This window comes from Amborella trichopoda, chromosome 8 (genome assembly GCF_054954075.1).
Source record: "Amborella trichopoda isolate Santa Cruz 75 chromosome 8, AtrichopodaSantaCruz75HAP2 v2.0, whole genome shotgun sequence".
Taxonomy (NCBI): domain Eukaryota; kingdom Viridiplantae; phylum Streptophyta; class Magnoliopsida; order Amborellales; family Amborellaceae; genus Amborella; species Amborella trichopoda.
In genome coordinates this window covers 34,620,627-34,631,970 of record NC_142343.1, presented here as the reverse complement: position 1 = coordinate 34,631,970, position 11,344 = coordinate 34,620,627, and the positions used below count along the sequence as shown (strand labels likewise).

At 38.8% G+C, this 11,344-nt stretch overlaps 1 protein-coding gene across 2 annotated transcripts; it reads right to left on the bottom strand.

Moving 5' to 3' along the window:
* Positions 1 to 1,463: 1,463 nt before the first annotated feature.
* Positions 1,464 to 11,048, bottom strand: LOC18423497 (NAD(P)-linked oxidoreductase superfamily protein). 2 transcript variants are annotated; one of them, XM_020673964.2, is made up of 9 exons: positions 10,874 to 11,048; positions 9,784 to 9,834; positions 9,179 to 9,252; positions 8,591 to 8,678; positions 8,252 to 8,458; positions 3,585 to 3,656; positions 3,365 to 3,424; positions 2,694 to 2,870; positions 1,464 to 1,815 (listed from the first exon to the last, which is right to left on the bottom strand). In XM_020673964.2, exons 1-9 carry the CDS (start codon positions 11,012 to 11,014, stop codon positions 1,726 to 1,728), a joined length of 960 nt encoding a protein of 319 aa, XP_020529623.2. In that variant the 5' UTR covers positions 11,015 to 11,048; the 3' UTR covers positions 1,464 to 1,725. The 2 variants fall into 2 exon arrangements, with proteins under 2 accessions (XP_020529623.2, XP_088730351.1); XM_088874225.1 differs by lacking the exons at positions 9,784 to 9,834; positions 10,874 to 11,048 and adding an exon at positions 9,342 to 9,761.
* Between the last annotated feature and the right edge of the window lie 296 nt (positions 11,049 to 11,344).

Sequence of the window (11,344 nt, the reverse complement as noted above, 5' to 3'; positions counted from 1 at the left end):
CATCCTAAAAGATTCAGCAAATGTTGTAGACCTCTCATCCCCTCCATCCTCTCTTTTGCTACTTTTGTACATTAAGTTTCACATCAACAATTGCTTCTATACTACATGAAGTAAAAATGGGATAAGAGAATATTCTTAAATGGTAAGAGAAAATGTTGATGTCAACAAATTTTGTAAGAAAAAAAAAAAAAGAAAAAAAAAAAAAAAGATAAAGAGATTCGTTGATAGTCTTTTGAAAAATGTAAGGACCCAGTTTTTATCCAGCCAAACCTGCATGCGTAGAAACGTGAGCCTCTTAATAAATCTATTTTTTGGATGGATTTTAAGACTTAATTTTTAAAGACATGAGATCATGAATATAAATAAATAAATTTTAAAACTACAAATAATAATTCCAGTAAAAAAACATTCCGACCGTTAGTTTCCATTATTTTTAGATGGAACACCTACGTACATCCATATCTTTAAGATGGATGGTTTACATTTTCTAGACTATGTATGTAAAAATGGAATTCAACCCGCATCAACAATTTTCCAAAATATAATACCCCTTTAAAAAAAGCAGTGTTTGAGTCTCCATACGATATTTTCCCTTTTTTAGTTGACATCCAAACGCGTGACTCTGTAAGATGACTAAACCTTTAGATGTATTTTTCCCATGAAGTTGGAAAGAAATATTTTCCCTTTTCTATTTGACATCCAAACGCGTGACTCTGTAAGATGACTAAACCTTTAGATGTATTTTTCCCATGAAGTTGGAAAGAATGCAATATCCAGAGTGTGCAGAACCCTATAGAAACAAGAAGAAACCTATCTCCATTGAATAAGAAGCCCCCGCTCGACAACCCCAAATTCTCCCCATTTTAACCTACCATTTGTTTTCTATCGTCTTTCTTAACATGCCGCCCAACTGGTGAATGCAACTCAATCACGGCTTTTTAAAACACTATTTCCATCGAAACACGATTTCATCGAACGGTTGGCAATGGCAATGGCCGCACAGCCCTGTCCTGTCCGGCCAGAAAAGTAAAGCCTAGGTTATTAGCATTGTGGTGGAGCTAAGGCCAGTTTGGCCCAGCTCCGCCGGGCTTTTATTTTTTGACCCGAATCAGGCCCTATATTTTGCGGAGCCATGTCCATGAGGACAAGGGAAAGCCGGACCAAGACTGCCCCAGCCTAGGGCGAGCGTTGCTCGGCCTTACTAACCTCCTCTTACACACCGCGTGTTCTGTCCTTTTCCTATTATCCATCAGGACACGGCACATGATCTCTCTCTTCCTACCCTCCATCTTGGTTTTGGAGGCCTGCCTACAAATGGCCATAGGGCAGAATAGCAAATCAGATCAAACCAAAATTCATGTTGCCGATACCAAATAATAGAAAAAAACAAACGCACTCGTATCTCTCGTAGATGTCATGAGAAATTTTTTAAAAATTATTAAATCATCGTACTAGTTGCCAAATGCAAAGGAAAATTCACCAATGGATCTGATTAGTTAATGTAATACCCAATTACAAACATAGCTTTCACCAGATAAAGTGGTTGAACAAACGGCCTTCCCCATTCCCTAGGAAAAGTACATTATTCCTTCCACATTACCTTGGAAAAACACATTACCGGGTGAGAGCCCTTAATACTACAATGTGGACCACACCTATACAGGACAAGTCAAAACTAGCGAACCCTAGTGCCAAGAAGCACCAGCATAAATCTGATTGTCTATTCTAGTCTTCGAATTCCCATAGCTCCTCTACACTTTTGAAGGGACCTTCTTCCTTATTCACGAACAACTCCTCTCCAGTGATCACCCTCCTCTGCACAAACAAAACCACATGAACAGGCTTAATGCCAACCTTCATTTTGCTTTTCAAGCAAGAGATGCATCAAGTAGATGTAAAATTCATCTTAAAAAGGTGAGATTTACACGAGTTTGCAATCTTAAACAAGCACACCTCCAATACTTTGTCACGTCCTTTTGGTGTCAAATTTTTTTGGAATTGCCCCAAAATCTATTTATCTAACTATAAAATTTGAAACTCTAAAAATAATGCAAATAAATGCATAAAAATATTTAAAAAATAAAGGTGAAGATAATATATTGCAAAACGTACTACTTTTAGAACTTGAAATCATTTTTTTTTTTTTTTTTTTCCTATAACCATACCATACATCTCGGTATCAAGATGATCAATTGACCACCTAACCATTCACGTTTAATAGTAGAGGTCAACATGGCCTTTAACCATCCAATAAAAAATCATCACAACTTAGTAGCCTTTAGCCATCCAATAAAAAATCATCACAAGTTCAAGAAATATTTATTTCAATCAACTACACAAGCCATCTGATTTCACGCCTAATGACCACTGGTGATTGAGCCCTCTTTGTATTAAAAATAAGCAATTTTTTTGTCCAGTCATGCAGGGACTTAGGCTAGACTGCCAAATCAAAACACAACTCAAAAATGTTTCCAAAGAAACAGAAAAACAACTTAGAATTACATTTTGGATGAAATTTTTATTGATGTTTCCAAGTAAATGATAATGAAAGACTTTCATTGATACCCATATATAAAAAATATAGAGAGACCTAGATGGCATGAAAAAGCTACAGACAACAAAAAACCCACCATTAAGTAAGAAGGCATTAACTACCCAAAAAACAATAAAAAAAGGAAAGTAGTGAGCTTCACCTGGTCAAGAATGCTACAAAGTTCTTCAAAGTCTCTATCAGGAATCTCCCATCCAAATGCTTGAATGTTTTCTTTGATCCTCTCTGTATGTGTCGACTTCGGGATGACACTAGTACATCTTTGAATAGCCCACCTCACTAATACTTGCCCGGAAGTCTTGTTAAGTTTATTTGCAACCTGCTCAAAAATTAAAGGAAGAGAACCAAATTTAAGAGAAGAATCGTAAAACTTCAGTGCAATATGACTCAAATTCACCTACTAGACCTGGCCCTTAATTTTGATAGTCATATCATCGATGCCAAATGAAAGTAGTGGCTGAATTATAAGGAAGGCCATTTAAATATTCAATGTAGTAAGGTCCAATTTATTAAAATGCACCATTCCTGGTGTTTTAGGACCCAAATGCCTTATAGGTTACCGGGAATATTATCGATCAATTGTATGCCCTCCAAGCAAATCCAAACCCTTTGTAGACATGCCTCCTAGGTAATATCCTTCTATCAAAAGGCCAGGGCACAAAATTTGACATGAAGTCACAAGAGAAGAGGGTACAGGCAAAGAAGAAAAGAATATTGCACACAGAGCAAAATCAAGAGATAGCTACTAAATAATGAAATGAAATGAGAGACATGGTTTGAAAAAAGACAAGTCCTCGAGATGTTATAACTCACCTTCTGAACTGTTGGATGATGGATAAGATCCCAGTCACCCGATCCCAACGGTGCGTACGCCTGTGGCACCAAGTAAAGAAAAAGGGGAAATAAAACAAAGGAAAACCAGCTTCAAATTTTCATCAAGGAAACAAAGATTTCCAAAGAAACCTTAATAAAATATATTAAACATCTAAAATTTATTTGTGGATTTATAAGGAAGCTACTCATTTCCACATACCGTAATATGAATCTTGTTCTTCTTGCAAGCATTCAGCATTTTATCATTTCTCCAACCGGGGTGCATCTCCATCTACAACCACCACCAAACAGTCCCACAAATTGGACCAATTAAAACAAGAGAGAACCCTTATAACCTAGGTAGTTTCAAATAAGAGGACGGGAGGGAGGGGGGAGAGAGAAAGAGAGAAAGAGAGAGATAGAGGGAGGGGAGAGAGGTATGTAGCTAGATGGTCGAAACGGTTTGCAGTTTGATGGTCGAAAGAAGGGGATGACGAAACCAATGTTTTCCATGCTATTCCTATCTCAGTATAAGAGCGAATTCTATAGAACACCTCATAATTCTGGGGGAGATGAAAATGATAAAACTTGTAGTTGAATAAGTAAATAGCAGATCATCTCAAAAGAGCATTTTTTAGTGGAATAAGGCAGATAACCAACATTAAACAGGTATGATCTAATAGGTTGTCTGATGAAGAAAAGAAGCCGGCTAGATTGGACATCCTCTGAGCACAAAATTAAAGAGAGTAATGGGTTCAGCTGGGGATATAGCACCGGCTTCAGATGGCCTCCCACTAGGATTCTTTCATAACAATTGCTGACAAAGTGAAAGCTGAATTTATCCTAATGGTGCATGAAGTTTTCCACACAGGAAAAATCGATAAAGGCTCCACTTTTTAGCCCAACCGCCAAGATAAAGTTATCAAAAGCCCAAATAATAATGGCCCATTAGATGCTTACAAGTTCATAAAAGATTATCGCTAAGAATTTGGCTTTAGGACACAGCAGCTCTGCCTAATGTTAATGGACTCTTAGCTAGAGTGATGTATAAAACGACCTTTTACAGTAGAAGGTGATGGATAATGAGGTGCCTTAATAGTGCTCATTTTTCTATTATCATAAATGGAAGACCAAATAGTATTTTCAAGCAACTAGAGATTCACGCTCCCCTTTATCTACCCTGGTGGCTGAAACTTCCAGCACAACATTGGAACTGTGCAGTGCAGGGTTGATTTCAGGCTTTAAAAGTGCTTGGTGCATGGTTTTAAAAGTGTGTGGTGCAGGGTTGATTTCAGGCTCTAAACTTGCTAGACGTGAGTGTACAAAATATAGAGTTTGATACGATTTTTAAAATGCTATATGGTTGTGACATTTAAAAATGAATATGCAAAATACCAGTAGTCCGAAATAAGTAGTCAAGAAAAACTCTCATGTTATGAGAATGGCTAATATACTGCAGTATGGAATGGGAACCTATATCTCCGTAATATCAGATACGAGTATTGTGAGATCATTATGCCATCCAATAAAGATGTCTCGAATGAAGTTTCAACCTAGAAAGGCAGATATCCATCACTTGGTGGAAAGTAATAGTGTTGGGAGATCTTTATGGGATCCAATAAAGACGGTTCAGATGGAGTTCAATGAGGAGATTGTTATGGGATCCAATAAGGCCGTTTCAAAATGAAGTTCAACGAGGTTAAAAATGAAGTTACAACCCAGAAAAGCAAATATCCCTCACTTGGTGGAAAATCGACTCAAGTCAATTCGACCAAAATTACCAGTACACTTCATGTCCTAAATGTGCATGCCCAGCTCAATTGTAAAATTACTAAGGGAATGACGAAAAATTTCAGTGGTGAATTTCAGGGGATACAGAGAAATACCACACTGAGTGATTGGAACATAATCTGTATACCCAAAAGAGGACAATAAGGAAGAAAATTAATGATGACAACCCCTCACCAAAGGTGGCGAATAGCCAAGAGGGAGAAATGGTGGCAAAAAGTGTTTGGACAAACATGATATAAATGAAGACAGCAATTAAACTGTCAGGGTTGCTCAGGGCGCAAACTCTCCTCTGTAGAAGGGAATTTTAAGTGAGATCTATTTCTCAAAGGAACACCAGCTACCTTGGTAAACATGACGAAATTCAGTCCGTCACATAAATGGTCAAGAGATACACCTCTGAAGTTGACTATGTAGGAAAGTGTTAAAACTTAAATGTGCTGATTTGGGAGTCGAGTGGAAAGGGTAAAAGGCGGTAGACTCTTGATTGCCGGTAAATATGCATAGCAGGCAGTGTCATCTCGAAGCTAACTCAGTTGCTCAATAAGTTTCAAAGAGTCTACTACTGACCCATTAAAGAAGACCGGGCTTTATGGGAGGCGACTCCTGATGGTTTATTTTTTCACCATAAAGTGAGTTGGAGCCACGCACTATGCCTAAATATATGGAAGATGTCAGTCCCTCTGCAACTTTGGCCTTGGCCGCAATCTACGAAGAACTGCAAATACACTGCTTACAATTCATCTGCTAAAAATGAAGATAACTCTTAACCATTTATCTCTTGAATGTCACGTGGTTAGAAAACTACCAGTTAAGGGATATGCAAGGGGGGATTTTGCAAATTATCTGAGACAGATGTCTTAAGAATCACTTCAGAAAGATCAAGTCCAAAGAGTAAAACTAGATTTCCATTGAACCTACTCCGTCGGGAATCCAGGCTCAGCTCGGATGCGTGGGTTGACTGGAGATGATACTGGAGTAGTTCTATTAACGTTCTCAAAGCCACTGCAATACTGGAAAGGCAAACAAACCTCATATAGCTATTGTATTTCAAGACATGAAGTTATTCTTTCATGAACATAGTAAGGTGTTGATGAAAGGGGATTGTAGGGATCCCGAGAACCCTTTAGGTTGCAAAAACGGGAATCCCAAATACCAGGATCCCACCCAAGATCGTGAACTCAATTGACCAAATGGGAAGTAGATGAATACAACAATAAATCAAGTACGAGAAATAAAGCAAACATAAAAAACACACCACAACAACACATGATTTACGTGGTTCACCTCGTAGGGCTACATCCACGGCCTCAGCAACTAGAATTACAGTCACAATGAAGATTACAGTTCTGGATTACAAGAGATAATATCTATCTCTAAACATCAGTAAAAGACCATCACCGTTCTTCCCTTCTAAATTCGCTCTCCCGACCGAGCAACACAGCCGATCAACATCATCTTTCCCACCTCAACACCACTCCTGAAATGATAACCTTGAAAGCAACCGAGAGACTCTCTCTCCAGAAGTGAAAGTTAACCCAAAATTCATAGGAATACCGTCCCTCTCTCGGAAGCCGTCTCTCTCTCTTTTAGAGACCCATCTCCATATTGGAGATCCATTCCCATAACCCCCAAAGGGGTGACCCTCAAAGGATGGGTATTATGTCATATTTCACTCTCTTATAAAGATATCACTTTGTTGCTTCCCAAGAAGGTCAATTTTCTATTTCTCATAATTCCCTAATCTTTAGAAGAAAATATGGGTATGGTGATTTAGTTATCACTAAACCCAACAATCTCCACCTTGATAAAAAATCACCATAATTCCCTTGACAACTTTCATTGACTAGATTTCTTCATGCTTGCCTTCATTGTGGAATTTTTACAAACACTTTGTCTTCATATATCTCTACCTCAAACCATGGATATTTCTTGATTTTTTATCACTTGCCTCCATTGTAGAATTTTTACAAACACTTTGCTTCCATATTTCTCCACCTCAAACTATGTATCCGTAAAACTTCGTCACTCCTCTTTGTTTTAATATAAACCTTAGCCCCGTACATACCTTGTGCTCTGATACCAATTGTAAGGTTCTCGTGAACCCCTTAGCTTGTGGAACCTGGAATCCCAAATATCGGGATCCCACCCAAGATCGTGTACTCAATTGGCCAAATGTGAAGTAGATAAATACAACTATAAATCGAGTGCGAGAAATAAAGCAAACATAAAAAATACGCCACAATAACACATGATTTACGTGATCCACCCTGTAGGGTTACATCCACTGCCTCGGCAACTAGAAATCCACTATCACAATGAAGATTACAATTTTTAGTTACAAGCCTATCTTTAAACATCGGTGAAAGACCATCACCGATCTTTCTTTCTAAACCTGTTCTCCTAACCGAGCATCACCGTCGATCAGCATCCTCTTTCCCACCGCAATACAGCTACCAGAAAGATAACCTTGAGAGCAACCGAGAGACTCTCTCCACAGAAATGAAAGTTAACCAACCCAAAACTCATGGGAATACCGCCTCTTTCTCGAAAGCCGTCTCTCTCTTGGAGACCCATCTCCATATTGGAGATCCATTCCCATAACCTCCAAGGGGTGACCCTCGTTATTATGTCCTCCTTCACTATCTGATAAAAATCTCACTTTCTTGCTTCTCAAGAAAATCAATTTTTTATTTTCCATAATACCCTAATCTTTAGAAGAAAATATGAGTATGGTGATTTAGCTATCACCAAACCCAACAAGGACTCCCTAAATGCTATAAAATGGGGCAAGAGCAAGTTCTACCGTGAAAGCTAAAGCTTATAGCTAAGAGATGTGAGCAGTTGGAGGAAAGAGATTATATTTGCTCATGTTCTTAAGAAAAGCAACCAAGTGAAGGTGCAATGGCTAAAGCACAATTTTCACTACAGAGTCTCGTACTGATAATTGTGATTGTGTACTTCTATTGAAGATAGGAATTGAGTTTTGTAGTAATAGCAGCAACAATTTTCTTATTAACTACATGTTAATCTCAAAAAGACAAAAAATAACTCGAAATGCAAGAGAGAGAGGGAGGCAGGGAGGGAGGGAGGGAAGACCTGGCATACAGAAGGCATGATCTTGGCAAACCTCAAAAGTTTATCAAGTTTCCTCACGGTATAGTTGCAAACTCCAATATCTCTAACCAACTTGTCTCTAACAAGCAGCTCCATCTCTCCCCACACCCCTTCCATATCGAACTCAAGAATATCCGAAGGCTTCGAAGGCCGTGTTGCGCCATCCCTCAGGTGGAACGGCCAATGAATCTTTTTCCAAGATCAAACCCGAAAATATGGTTAACAGAGAGAGAGAGAGAGAGAGAGAGAGAGAGAGAGAGAGAGAGAGAGAGAGAGAGAGAGATGAATATACCAGGTAGAGGTCAAGAGAGATGAATTTACCAGGTAGAGGTCAAGATAATCAAGTTGTAGTTCTTCTAGAGTCTTATTTAGAGCCTTTCGAACCCGGTCAGGTGAAAGATCCGTGCACCTGTAAGAGATAGATGACAATCACATTCTCTTTAATGAGGGACAAATGTTCAAAATTAAAATAATTCATCCTGGTGTCTTCTAAACCATGCAAAAATGCAGTTTCCAATGGGAGAAAAGGTTCGGGTAATCGGGCTTGGGTTTGAGAGGTTAGCAGCTGATATTTAGCAGCATTACATCTCAAGTTCGATTTCTACTACTGAACTACCAAAAGACAAATGATTTTCATCTTGATTTCTAGAGAAACTTGAAAGGTACCTTTATTCTTCAATATCAACATGAGATTCAAACACCATCCCAGAGCCTTGTAATGAGTTACTTATATACCTATACCTCAGGGCCTTGTAACAATTGTTGGTTACATTTTTTTTGCACTTTGTACATTTGTTACATCTACCTTTTGTTCCAAGCAAACATATGCAGGTTATTTGGCTATGAAATCTTGACATTTCCCAACAACTCAAAATTTCTGATCAAATGCGTTTTGATGATGAGTATTACCAGATTTTTGAGGTAATGAAGAGATCTCTCCTCTCAACACCTGCGTGGATTGCAGCCTTCAATCCATGTCCTACCTGGATATGAATAAGAGATTGAACTGCTGTAAAACTTTATGCTATATATGTATGCACGAAATGCTCAAAAGATATAGGAAACTTCTTACCATTCGACATTTTACAGATTTGCAACTATTCTAAGATCATAATGTTTTGATTTGAGTATTTTGAAACTTCAAAAGATATGTTAAAACAATTCATCTCATGAGGTGAATAAATTTCTCTGTTGAAACACTTCATCTCATGGGTTCAATAAATTTCTCAAAAATATATAAAGCTAATGGATTTAAATCCCAGCCTATGGCCCATGGCCCATGGCCCAATAGCCTAGCCAGCTGCCCTGCCCGACATGTAAGGGTGGGAATGGCCCACCAGGCCAGCCCCTATTGGCCAAAGCCTTAAGAAACTAAGGCCTGGGCAACAACCGGTTTGACATTGAGTAGGGCTGGGCCTTCAGGATTAGGACCGTTCAGGCCCGGGCCATTGCCAGCCGTAGTCACATGCATCAATAATATGGAAGTCAGTTCAAAATGAAACCAAGCGTCTGACCTCTTCTTGAACACCATACTCAGCAGCTGTGTCCACGTGTCGGTACCCACACTGAAAATGGAAACGATCATCAAGAAGTTCAAAAGCAATAGAAAAAGAATAAAACATTTAAGAACGATTGTTTTATGCGGGCTGGACTGCATTTCTACAACATACGGCCCGGAGGTATAAAGCAAGATGGATGCAAATCGGTGGTCTATCTAAAAACAATTGTAATAGGCGATCTAAATGTTTGTTTAATATAATTATTATTTTTAGTTTTCAAAATTTCTATATTTTTGTATTCACGATCTTTATGTTAAAGATTATATATTCTCTCGAAATTATAGTCAAATTATATTTAAAAAATGTATTCATTGCCGTGCTTGCATTTTGTAGAAATGCAGCCAGCATGCGGGCTAGCCGCATGCTAACCGCGCCCGACGTCAAACTCAACTTCGCCTCTAGCTCAGTGCTAGTAAGCCTGATCTCCTTGCACTATAGAAGTAGTAGATTTTACATTACTACAAACCTGGGCGTGTTTATAGTAGTACTACACTATCTTACTCCAAACCTTTGCATATAAAAATACAAACTCAGGGCCCGTGTTCGATTACACGGACCAGCCTCGGAATCAATCTCGCCATGAGCTGGGTCCGAGTAACCCGGAACCAGTCCGGTAACCAGCCTAACCGGGCATGTCGTGCCAAGCTACAAAGAGTTAAAAACTCTAAAAAGAAGTCAGAAACTCTCATTAAATATAATTAAACAAAGTACATGTAAGATTAAAAAACACTGAAAAATAGATTTTACAAAATCAATTTGTTTTAAAAATAATCCAAAAAATTGGAAAAAAATAAAATTAAGTATTTATGACCAAAATGCTTCCCCAACTTTTCTTAAAAATAAAAACAAATCTATTACAAATAAAATTTGTTATGTTTTGTTTAATTAAGGGTCCACCCTAATGAGGCAAAACGCGAGTAGCCGGTTCCGCATAATCCGACCAGGCCGGCCGAGATTGCCTCGCCGCATTGTTCAAGGTAACAAGCACAAATGTATTTGAGTGATGAGAGGTAGCTTCGAAAACAAAAATGAAGTGGAGGATTACTTGAACAATGGATGTAAAAACCGATTGAGTAGCATCCGAGCCAGACTTCCATGTCCCCAAACCAACGGCTGGGATTGTATGCCCGCTTACCAGCCTGAACCCCTGCCTCAACTCCTTTCCCTCCACAAAAGAGGCCTTCATCTCTCTCTTGCTTTGTTGCCTGCAAATCTCCGACAATTGGATGCATTATATGCACGCAAAAGTGAGGAGTAAACCCTTCATATTCGACACGTGTGAATGAGACTGTACGTGTGGTGAACCTGGTTCGTGGTGTTGGCGCGTTTAGTTGAAAATAGGGACACTAGGCCTCAAGTCTTCAACGCCACGTCTTCCTCCTACACCACGGTTTTTGGAGAGCATTTCGGCTAATTTAGGTTTTCTTACCCGTTTAATGGTTCATCTACTGTTTTAAGATCCGAATATTTTCATTTAAGATCGTTGATTGGGATGGAAATTAGTAAGATCGGAACG

Excerpts from the sequence above, each read along its gene's own strand:
- LOC18423497 (XM_020673964.2), bottom strand. The coding sequence starts at position 11,014 with ATGAAGGCCTCTTTTGTGGAGGGAAAGGAGTTGAGGCAGGGGTTCAGG. Across the intron at positions 8,679-9,178 it reads TTCATTACCTCAAAAATCTG|GTGCACGGATCTTTCACCTG; the intron begins GTAATACTCATC and ends TATCTCTTACAG. Across the intron at positions 8,459-8,590 it reads ATTATCTTGACCTCTACCTG|ATTCATTGGCCGTTCCACCT; the intron begins GTAAATTCATCT and ends TCTTGGAAAAAG.